This window comes from Corvus hawaiiensis, chromosome 5, assembly GCF_020740725.1.
Source record: "Corvus hawaiiensis isolate bCorHaw1 chromosome 5, bCorHaw1.pri.cur, whole genome shotgun sequence".
In the NCBI taxonomy this organism is placed as follows: Eukaryota; Metazoa; Chordata; class Aves; order Passeriformes; family Corvidae; genus Corvus; species Corvus hawaiiensis.
The window spans coordinates 61,263,046-61,275,468 of record NC_063217.1 but is presented as its reverse complement, the minus strand read 5'-3'; the positions used below and the strand labels follow the sequence as shown (position 1 = coordinate 61,275,468).

The 12,423-nt window shown below is 38.1% G+C and overlaps 1 protein-coding gene across 5 annotated transcripts in view; it reads right to left on the bottom strand.

Moving 5' to 3' along the window:
• Window positions 1–12,423, bottom strand: part of DCLK2 (doublecortin like kinase 2) — an 81,439-nt gene that overhangs the window by 37,176 nt on the left and 31,840 nt on the right. For all 5 annotated transcript variants that reach the window (XR_007203713.1, XR_007203714.1, XM_048304275.1 and 2 more), the window contains exon 3: window positions 357–459. Coding sequence is in view for 3 of the 5 variants with exons in the window: in XM_048304275.1 (XP_048160232.1) it covers window positions 357–459 (103 nt within the window). In the remaining 2 variants the exon portion in view is untranslated. The remainder of the gene's footprint in view (window positions 1–356; window positions 460–12,423) is intronic.

Here is a 12,423-nt window from a genome sequence, read left to right as displayed (position 1 = left end):
TTTCAAAAATCTCATGAAGAAAGAAATATGGAAATTATCTTACAGTCACAGATGCCAAAAGTGAACATCTTTAACAGATTTTAGATTCATTACCTCTGTGACTGTACCTTTCATAATTCAATTCTGCTTTCCATGTAACTTTAGAGACAGAGTTTGTTTTGCAGGAAATTGGATCAGGTTTGTTGGTGCATTTTAACAGGCTTACAGAAGCCAGACGATGGTTTGAGAAAACTTTCTTATCTACAGGAAAATGTCATCCCGTGTATATTTTCCTGAATCACACAATTCTTGAGGGTTGAACATGGGAATGGGATGGAGAATTTCCTATTTCAGTGGGTTCAGGATGTCAGTCTTACCACTGTGATCCAACACGAAGTCATCCTGAGCATACCGGTACTTCTCCGGCCCACACGCGATGAAGACGTCATCATCTCCAAAGAAGTCCTGCAAGCATGTTACCTGGACAGCAAAATAAACAAATGCAGTACTTTCAAACCTAAATCTTGAGTTAGTCAGCAACAATTAGTAAGTTTGTCTTTACCTTCTCACAGTGATACCATAATGTTCTTTTGTAATGACACAAGCACTCCAGTTCGTCAGTACTTCAGCTCTCGAGCAGTGCCGGAAACATCAGGGCCATGAATGTAAAATACGTCTGCCCCTAACCTCCAAAAACTCCTCTTACATTTAACACCTGTATTTTTGCTTATAGTTACATAAGCATGCTGATGACTTTTGCCTACAACTACACACACATTGCTTTGACAGGAACATCTGAAAACACTATTCAAATATCAAAGCTTCTTGTATTAAGAATACATAAATTGCTTGTGGGAAGATCTGTTGAGTTAAAGTGATTGCATTTGCAAATTGGTTTTTTTATGTTCTGAGGCATTTAATTTGCATGTTTTAATGTCCCATTAAAAAAATAATGATATAATTCCCCTTTCTATGAACGGGTATTTCTTATCCAAGAAAATAAAGAAATAGAGTCCCTTCCATGCTCTTTGCAGTTGTCGGTTCTTAATTATCCGAGTAACGATGCTACTTGGACAATGATGTTATCCAAATAATGTATGTCAAGAAGGATAGGGATATCAGAAAGAAAAGATGTTTTAGACATTCTTTAAAAACACAAAACCAAAGACCTTGAAAAAAAACCCTCCATTCTCAAAAATCAATAAAAATCACCTTGTGAGGGAGCAAGTGTCTGCTTTAAAAACAGTTAAAACCAAAAAGCCACAACAAGAAATTCCACTGAGGTCATTGTAATTCCCTTGTGAGGGAAACAAGTGTTTGCAGGTAGCAAGCTATCTTTTTTAGATATAAACAGATTAACATTTTAATGTACAGTTGTTTCCCTTTTTTTTAACATTGCATGCCCAAATGTAAAAGTAAAATAAATAGTAAAAGTTAGAATCATTCAATACCATTTGCATAATTCCCCCACTGTGACAATAGTAAACATTGGTAGAAGTACAGGAAGGGCTCTCTGGTGCCTGCAATATTCCAGAGCCACTCGGAATACCAACGACCCCGAGCTCTCCGCAGGAACTCCGGCGCAGGGCATTCCCCAGCAGCAGCGCAGTTACCATGGCAGCTCCCCCAGGAGAGCAGCCGGATCCTCAGCGCGGTGCCGCTCGCAGCATCCAGCATTTGTGTCACTGTGTTACGCAGCCAAAGGGCCACAGCCAGCACCAAAACCCTGTTATTGTCACCTCACTGCTGCAAGGACGGCTTGCTCTCATTGATGAGAGACATTTTCAGCTCTGCCTGAAACCGCTGCTTTTAGGTAATCGAAAGAGGCGCCAAAAATTGAACTCAAAAGGCTGCACAGATTTAAGAGAAGTTTTGCTAACTTGGGATTTATTCCTCTCTGCTTAATAACCAAGAGGACTCATCATCATTTCCACAGATTTCTGGAATCCAGCAACTAAGCCAACAGGAAAAGCTGTGAGAAAGCTTCCAGAACACTCATCCCAGCAGCACTGGCAGGACATGGGCAGAAGTGTGAGTTCACACCCAAAGCCCCTAAACCTGGGAGCCATTTCCACAAGCTCTGCCTACCCACCACTGCTCCTGATGGCCTTGCAGCACTGTTTTGAGCAGGTTGGAGTTAAATGCTGTGGTTTAGCAGTGCCTAAAATTAATATTTCTGTTCTGATGGAAAGCCTCACCTCACCTCACCCCCTAACCCATCCAGTCTAATGTCTAAGCTGAGAGTAAGGGAGGAAGGAATGATAGATTTTATGTCAGAGTCTGGGAAACACAGAGGGATATAACTGCAAGCAGCAGCATCCCTTTGTTGTCTGCAGAGCAATTCTAAAAAGTCAGGCTCAGATCTGTGCACAAAAGATGACAGCAGCACCCTTAGAAATGCTCCTGAAAATCTGCTGAAAACGGCTACTAGGAATGGGAATGAATAAAGAATTTTAAGGTATAATTCCCATGTATGCTTCCTCACACGTTCATGTATATAGAGCTTCCCCAGGCAAAATACACAGGGATAATCCTGAGTGCCAGTGATCAGATAAGCTGCTGGAGGTGGAGTCACAGCACCTTTATGTTGGAGTTCAGGCTAATGCCAGCCTCTGTCTGCTCACACACCGTGTGCCTGACCTGTGTGACTCCCACCTGTCAGTCACACACCAGGACAGATTACTGTAAAAGGTATTCACCTTACTGTAAAAGGTGTTAAATATAATTATAACTGAAAGCCAGATAAACACATCTATGAGAAAGCTTTTCTCAGATGCTCGCCGTATTCCAGCAGGGAATACACAAAGTGCTCCTTCTCCCCACAAATAATCCAGACTGGCTACACATAAAATACACAAGAATGAAAAAAAATATTGAACAAGTGTATGCCACAAAGAATAAAGATCTGCTAGAATTTACCAATCCCAAATCACTCCACATTATGAGATGAGGAAAGCATTTGTAAAACTAAATTCATGGAAATGCATTTTTCTAAAAGTACAACCTAATAGTTTTCTTTTTCTAGGCTTTTATCGTAATAAAGTCAAGGGAGCATCTCTCAAGGTGCAAACTGATGTTAAAATGAAGTCTTCATCTCCTACAGAATTAATGTATACACAGCAATTAATGATAAAAGCTTTTTGCTCACTTAGTGTTCAAAAAATTATTAAGTTGAAACTATTAACTTGTTTGCATGTGATTTTGAATGCTGCAAATCCACCATGGTCTAACTTGCAAATCGCACAATTCCACTCCAAAGAATATCTGAACTTAGGTCATAGGAGGAGGTTTTTATTACTTTAATCAGGATTCAATCAGTTAAGAAATTTCTAAACAAAAAATTTTGAAAAGCTTTTTTTTTTTTTTTACATTTCATTAGCAGTGGAATTTGTGCATATGAATAGCCTGTCATGTATTCCAGAAAGTTAGGGATCAAAATTAGGTACAACAATGCTGCTTCTCTTTCCACTATCCATCTACATTGTCTTACCCACTCTTTGTTTTGTTGCACTTAGTGCTAAAGAACTTTTCTGTTGACTTTGCACATTTCAATTAACATGTTTAAAATATATTAAACTCCATTTCTTTTTAAATACAACAATCCTTTCCCAGACAAACATTGCCTGTGACCTTGTAAGTCCACTGCTATCCCTTCCTTTAAAACAAGAAATGACTTACTGGTGCTCCTCTGACAACTCAAAGCTGCTCAGGTTGTCTCGCTCCACTCCTTTTTTTCAAAATACATCTCTACACACAGCAGAGTGGAGAATGTGTGAGTAAGACTAGATTGGATTTGTACTCAGTCCTTTCCTCAGAATCCTTTCACTTGCATTCTCACCACAGCTTTCTGAGACGATGTGCAAACCACTCTGGGCATCCCTGCTTCCTGATGGTCTCAAAAAAGACCCCAACTGAAGGAATGAAATCTTGAGACACTGGATGAAGTTTTTTGACAAACACAAAGACCTCTCTTAAGAGAGGCACATATGACTAAACATGCACTATGTTACAGAAGTGTCATGACTAATAATAGTTTGCAAGACAATTTTTGGTCAAAGTGCTGCAAAATCACACAGCTAAAAGCACAAAAAAAGTGGTTTAAATGCAGGAAAAACGCACAAACATGGGGTGTTGAAAAGGAAGGGAGAAAAACATATCTATTTGAAAAATCAAATTCCTGATCCACTGCTGTCTACTAGTGCAGTGCTTTAATGTCACATACACCCATCATATTTACCTGCCAAAATAGGCTTATGTTTCTGACAAATATTTAAAACCAAAGAAGTTTGCTCTATTCAAAGAAATACTTCTTCAGTCAGATCAAGCCACTGGATTAGAACATACAAATTGTCATCCATATGGAAATCCCTTTTCCCTTACCACCACACATGCCTTGAAATGTGATTTACATCAATCTCTACTCCCACCTCATCTAACAAACAGAAGATACATTCCCCTTCAGAAAAAACATGAATAATGATCGATCTTTTATAAACAGAATTCATCATGTATTTATTGGTTGTCCTTTATGATGAAGACACAATAGAAAAAAATTGAAATAAATAAATAAACCTTTATCCAGAAAATATTTTCCCTTCAATCTCCAGAAGAAAAACACTTAAAAAAAAAAAAAAAAAAAAGAGACTGGAGCCAAGAAGGTTTTATAAACACTTGAAAAATTCCTGGAAATTCAAATTCCCTGAAATCTTTAGCACTAAAGAGAGTTCTGTGATCATATATCAACAGCCCCCAGCCAGTAGCTTGCTGGATAAACTGTATTTATTCCAGCTCTACAAATGTGCTTCATTCTAAATGTGGAGGAAGGGCTATAAAGACAAATAGTTTGGCTTAATTTAGTGTGTCTGATTCCATTTAAGTAATCAGCTACAGGACTGCACAGTTTAAGCCTGAAGAGCCACACCCTCCATCTGGGGAAAGCTTGTCCAGATGACAAATTCTCAGCAGCAGCTGAAAATGGATCTAAAACATCAAAACTGGAAAAGATAGGAGAGATTATTTGTTTTAACAATGGAAGAAATATTTGTATCTACTGACTTCAAGAAAACAGGATATGGTGTAAATATTTTTAAAAGGAAGCACATCACATACGAGGGAAAAGGAAAACTAGGAAAACTGGCATGCACAGCAACAGCTGGATTTTTGAATACGTTTTCAGCTCAGGAGCTGAGACAGGCATTTGAAGCTGAAATTCTTCAAGGACTACAGCGGGTTTTTTTTCCCATGAATTGCTAAAAGAGAATGTGAATAATTTTTTAAATGTCAGCATGACAAATTTGGATGCAATCTCCCTGCTATTGCCTTAAGTGTGAGGGGTCTCCACATTTCTTGTGGGAAATGCTGTTCCTTTGACTGGGACAGATTACAACCATGCTGCCCTGGCAGTTCTGCCCTTTGCCCCTTACATCAACTTTTTTTTCTGAGTAAGCAAAAGTCAAATATTTGTCTATTTTGCCAGTCAGGTCATATTTGCAATCATCACTTTTGTTTCCCCTTTTGAAATACTTTTAGCACTGCCACTTCCTCTCCACTGCCATTCAGCCTTATTAAAATTCTCGCTGTGTTTCCTGAAGCTGCCAGTCTTACATTTCCAGGGTTTATGCGTACCCTATGGTGCAAAATGCAAGGAAAGCACTCCTGGTCAGTTGTCTGTCTCCCATTTCAGCTCCGTCACCCACAGGAGCAGGCTTAACTTTCAAAAGGGAGTTTCCTCTGGGCAGCCTCAGGAACTCAAAAAGGAAGGTGAAAAGGGCATTCCCACCCTTCCCTACTGAGTATCATGATTTTCACAAAGGATTTTTTATCTTGGAAATTCCCCTTGGTTTCTGCTCCTTCTCAAAATAACTTGAAAGGGGGGGATATTTAACCAATATTCTTTACTGTTTACTAATCCATCAGTGCCCTTCATGATTGAACCAAGAAGCACACAAGAAGTTCAGTACGAGCTTTCAGCAGCTATTTTGCCTGGTTATCCCGAGTCATGTTTCCTGACATGTCTTCAGTGAGGGAATAGCCAGATGGGTAGCTAGAATATACCCAAGGAAGGAGAAATAGCAAGAAAAGTCAAACCAATGAGTCCCTGACATGCCCTTTAAAAAAATACCATAATTGCCAGTATTCTTTTTTTTAATTAACAACCTATTCACTTCACAGAAATGACAAAGTGTCAAAGGCAAGTATGCTAAGCAAGTTGGAAGCAGGCAAAAAAAGGAAACTGTTCAACGGCCAGAAGCCCATACTGTACACAAGAACAGCAGCAAGACCCACTGCTATATCAGATCCGTAGTAAACCTGGAAAATCAGGTCAAACTGGTAAGATTCCTGCTGGTGTAAGGAAGAAGCACTTGACACTTGCAAAAGCTTCTGTTCCTCACCAGTTTATGTCTTTCCTCTGTGACAGCTCTACTACAGAATCTCTCTGGGAATTCCCAATGTCTACAAAATTACACAACACCAAGAGAAGGGTAAGCAAGCTGCTAACCTCTGGCTTAAGGCTTTACAGAGCTCAAATGCTACTGAGACTGGGCAAATCTGCCCAGAACAGCTTTAGGGTAGGCTGGGGAATCCTGAAGTCTGAGGACATAAAACCGTGAGCTTGGTAAGACTCTAGACACCCGCATCTTTCCTACCAGCTGTAGCTATGGGGACAATGCAAGGCATCACAATAACCTCCCCAACAGTCAACTTCCAGGAGGTCATTAGCAGACAAGGAGCAAAAAACCCCCTCCTTTGTTCTCTGAAAATAATTGGAATTAGGCCAAATGCCTCTTAATTTCTGAGGCTCAAATGCACAACTATTTTGTCTGCAAGGGAAACGTGAAATACGGTAACAGATCAGATCACAGAGAAAGGATGCAAAAGTATCAACTATGTTATAAAATATAAAATTCATTACCTGATCTTCTGTTATGTGACTGCACATGTCAACCAACAAAATTACCTCAGATATTAAAGAGCATGTTGACGATCCTTCTTCTCTATAATTAATTCAAGTAGTTCACTTGTTTTTTTGGTCTTACTCTACAAAGTCCCTTTTAAACCCATGCTGTTGGTTAATTTTAAACTTGCCAGCAGTCCCACTACAGTCAAGGAAATTATTCACATTTATAAAGCTATGCACAACCACAGCTTGGGAAAGGTCTGAGGGCCTCCTCAGCTCTGCTGGACACTGCAATAAACTATGAAATAAATCTGATTTCTAGGTCAGAGCTTCCACAAGACATTGTCCAATTTACCACTTGAGGTTTGGCATCTTGCATCCTTTGTCTTGTCCTTCAAGTTTAATAAATTCACTAAGCAGTGAGAGAAAAACTAAATTTTCTGTTTCTAATAATTTGTAAATGTTGAATTGGCCTGCCTTGGATAAAGGGAGCTCGTTAACCTATTTAAGAAAACAGAAAAAAGAGGAAAAAAATTGAAACAAAGACCATAATGAGAGCAATTCTTCTAGGCCAGCTTCCTAAACGTCTACTTAATCAGTGGCTGTGTCACATAATTAGTCACCATTAGAAAATGAACCTCTTTCCACTGATACTCCATGATGAGGAACAGCAGTGAAAAAAGGAGAAGACAAACCCTTCCATCCCACAGGGAATCTAAGGAGTAAGAAAGGAAACAGAAATGTTAAATCCTTGCCTGCTGCCTTGTAAACAGAAAAAGTCTGGCAGAAAGCCCAGGAAACGCCTGTTACAGTATGACAATGCAGAAATACTGAATAAACAGACTAGTCAGGTCACCACAACTCACACAGCCCTACAGCTGTTGGGGACAGATGACAATAGAGCGCATCTCACATTTTAGTTTTTAATCTCAATTTCAAGAGTTTTGCCTATTTTTTTTAACATCTCAAAATTTTAATTTGGAAAATGAACACGTGGAAACGGAAGATTGCATTTGTGCGTGATTCAAATAGATCATCCTCACTGCAGTGGAAATGACAAGAAGAAAAGTAAGCTGTAGGAATATGCATAAGTTAAGTGAATTCCTACATAAATCTATTTCTTAAAGACTTCCAGTGCAGTAGGACTTTCTGGCAAGTTCTGTTCACCAGTTTTTCCCAAGGGCAAAACTGATCTGTCTGCGAAATGGCATTTCAATTATTGTACTGATTATGCGCAGCTATCTAAATATCAGAAAATAACAGTTGAAAGGACTAAAATTCTGGAAATTGAATCACTTTGAATCACTCTGTACAACTCACCTGTCTCTATAAAACAAAACACCCCTGAGCAACCCTTCCCTCAGCATTATCCACCACTTCAACAAGAGTCCATAACTCCAGTTTATTAAACAGTGAAATCTAATGCCATGCTTCTCAATTTCATGAGCTATACAAAGAAAGAACAGCCTTACCAAGCATGGAGTAAGTGGAAATTGGCAACAGAAAATTAGCAAGTGCAGCTCATGATTGTGTACATAATCCAGTTTGTCTGAAGAGACAAACAAACAAACAAGAGGATTTCCAGTTACAAGACAAGGGTATCTTTGCCTGTAAGTGCACACCAGCTCACAAGTCAGCATAACAGATTCTCTCTTTAAGTGGCATAACTGGGAAGCCTAATACAGAGCCAAAAATAGCACCTGACTTCACACAGCTAACCTTCCATCTTACCACAGAGCAGCTAGGCTAAAAATAAAAGCTACTTGTATTATGAAAGAACATTAAAAGAAAAAAGGGTACATATAAGGACAGATGTCTGATTCATCCAATTCAATCAAATCTTACTGATTTAATGACACCCTGTTCCACAATACAAATACAGTTAAAATTTAAGTTATACCTTTTTTTTTTCCTCCATAAAATCACCTCTTTTGTGCTATTATAGAAATCAGTGCCTTTGGCTTATCACCCTACTTGAAAAACATGGCATCCACATGCTATGGAGAACTTAAAACCCAAAATTATATGGGCAAATATCCAATGTACTTTTGGGTATTTTTGGTTCTTTAGATCAGAAGAGTTTCTGCAGTATGCATCAGCAATCTATTGCAATCCTAAATTTCCAGTGTTCATGGGCAGACAATTTCCTGGAGACATTACAAAAGCAGCAGCACTTTAAATGAGAACTATTTTTCCACAGACAAATAAGAAATTCAAACTCAGTTTGTGACCAGTGCAGAAAGAATAAAAGAAAAGGCATAAATCTGGAAACATCCTTTGATGACAGGTACAAATCATTTTTCATGGCTCTTTAAGCTTTAAATGAGAGATTTATAGTTTTACACTGGAATAGGTTGTCCAGTGAGGTTGTGGGAGTCCTATCCCTGGAAAAAATTCAAGGTAAAGTTGGATGGGGCTTTGAGCAACCTGATCTAGTTGAAGATGTCCCTGCTTATTGCAGAGGGGTTGGATTAGATGACATTTAAAGGTCCATTCAACTGATAATTCTGTGATTCTGTTTTTTTCCTATGGCTTGAATTGTTCGTGCAGGAGCTCCTAAAGTCAGTTTTCTGTTCAAATTCTATTAAAAAATCAAATTAAGTAATTCTAAGGCACAAAATATTAGTTGCAATGCATGACTCACTGGAATTTAATATTGTTACGTAGAGACATAAAAATCTATGGTTGTCTGAGTTCCTGTGTCAGGGTTTCAACCTTGCAGTCATTCAAAGCTGTTTTTCATAGCACCAAATAGGAGGGGGAAAAGCTTTAGGTACCCTATAAACTCAGGTCTCTCTCTCAGTTCTGTTCCCTTCATAGATACTACTTCACATAACAAGAAGCCTTGATAGAATCCACTGAGCTCCTTAGAGATAAGAAGGATGCTTTTCACGTGTATTTTAAGTTTTGATCATTTAACATTTTTTTAGCCCTTAAGACGCTTCATTTAATTAGTGTTCTATTTGTTTCAGCACAACAACAACTGTACTTCTAAATAAACTTATAGTTCTATTTTTGTAATATTACCTTACAGGCTTGGCAATGCTAACAGCTTGCCATACAGCTAAACAGCACACACAGCTGTTGAAGTTATTTGATTCTTGAAGTATCCTCCTCATTTAACTACAAAGTGGAAATGCAGAAAAGAAATTGACCTTATGGATGTTCTCTCTATGCACCATTTCAAACAATGACATTTCACAGATGAAAAGACAGAAATTCTGTGTAAAAATACATCCTTATAAACTGTGAGGGTATTTTGTGCTCAGCAAATTAACTTCCATGCTTTCTCTGCTTTGCCTGTCATGAATTATTGAGGTCTGTTGTACTTGCATGCAAAAACTGGAACAGCTATGCTGGGCTAGGGGCACCAAGTAAGAAAAATGAGGATATAACTGATTAATAGAAGGATGAGAAGCTCAGAAATGTGAGAAAAATTACTGTAACACAGGAAATAGAAACTACTTTTTATCTGGCTTTCACAGATCCAATTCAATCTCATTCGCTCCTAACTTCGACCAATATTACTTCCAAATCTGCTGCTGCTTCTGAATTGCTTTAATAAGCTGATAAACAGATGTAAAACATATTTGAAGACATAGAAACATGTTTGATTTCATGTTCAGACAGCAAATGTATTACAAATGCACTTTAGGTACTGACAAAAGAACAGATGCATCAATACTGTCAGACCAGAAGAAAAGGAGCCTCCATCAGTTTTTCCATGGAACAAAACCCAACAAAATGCCACACAAGCTTCTTCCTTCAGATCTGGAAATTTCAGTTCTTCCTTTGAACAAACATCCACAATTTCAGGAAAAAAGCAAAATGGATGCCCCCTCACCCCAGAAACACAGAACTAAACCCCTGCCCAATTCCCCAGACCACTTAAGAGCACAGAAAAGAGGGGCTAAACCCCATTTATCAGTCAGTTGACTTTTATGGCATCTGCTGAGGCTTGTTTTAAAATCACAACACAATACTTTCATTGCTATACTGCTATTAGCAGATTGGAACTCAACTTTGGTGAGTTGGGCAGAGGATTTAGGTGGCTCAGTACTTTTCTGAGTTAAATACTGACTCAGTGCTGGGGTTTTTTTAGGTAAAGTGTGAGTAGATCAGAAGGTGAAGATGCTTAGAGGGCCATAACTCAGCAATAGGCTATTAAATATTAAAAACTTCTAAAGTAGTCTGGGTGACTGTTTCTGCTGAGCCAGAACATGAGGAATGCTGCTGAACACTGGAAGCATCTGGTAGCATTATCATGTTTTATGGACCTCTGTATCAATCACATCATAGGTGCTTTTGAAATGCATGAGGAAGTTCATCCCATTTTGAATTAATTAGCTTCAGAAATCATTAATCCTATCTGGAAACAAATTTTCAGAGACCAGGAATAATACATCATAGATTGTTACTGAAGACCCATTTCCAAACCATTTTTCTTTTTTAATAAGAAACTTTAAAAATATATTCCAGACTTCCTCCTCTGTTACACACTGAACTATGAAGTGTAGATTGAAGCAAACACAATCATAAAACCATAACATCAGTAACAGTGAAACTCAATACTGAAGGCTCTGCTCAGAAAGCAATGCTGGCACCCTTAAAGAATTTTCCACTTTCTTCCACTTATATCTGGCACTACTTGAATCCATACTTTCTTCCAAACTCCTGCCACTCATTGAAGAGCAAATATTCCTTGAATTTACATAGAACTGTATATTTATTCCTTGTAATACAAACCTCTTTGACTCACAAAGCCAATTTACATAATGGGAGGCCCAATGCAAAATTTGGATTTGTACAATATCGAGATTCTGGCTGATCAAAACTTTTCAGTGGTTTGGCGAAAGCTATTTTTTCCAAAACTGACAGTCTCCCAAGTTTCTGCTTTTCAAAAAATAAAGTCGAAGTTCACTGAATGCATTTTTTTATTTGAGGGCTGCTTTTTTGATTAACCCTTTTTCCTCTATAGAAAAAGCACTTAAGAAGCATTAAATGAAAGTCCATTTAAATACAGTAAGAAATGTGAATTGGGGTACTTCTGTTAATTTCAGGTTTTGGTGGGTTTTTTGGGTTTTTATGTTAAATAACCAATTCATGAAGCATTTCATCATACTTTGTCTAAACACCTCATGTATCAGACCTCATTATTTTCACTGCATTGATTATATTTTTTTCACAGTCAGAAAACCAGCAAATGCAGCAGTAGGATCTCTTCACATTCCAAGTCATATTGTGTACAAAGCTAGCTAGTCTGGAAATCAGTAATCACCCATTTCTGGTTAAATAAACAAACACAAACAGCAAGCAAAACCTCATTTGCTTCAAGCTAAAAACTAAGACCAGGCTATCGAAGTGGAAGCAAAAGTTATACACATGATTAATGAGAAAAAAAATTACATTTCCATATCAGCAAGAGCAGTTATGAAATAGTTTTGTGCCTGCTAGTGCCACTGCTTCACCATTCTGTGGGGTTTTTTACTTTTTAACTAGTTTTCTTTAGCATCTTTATATATCTATCAAAGCTGTTTTCAATTTTG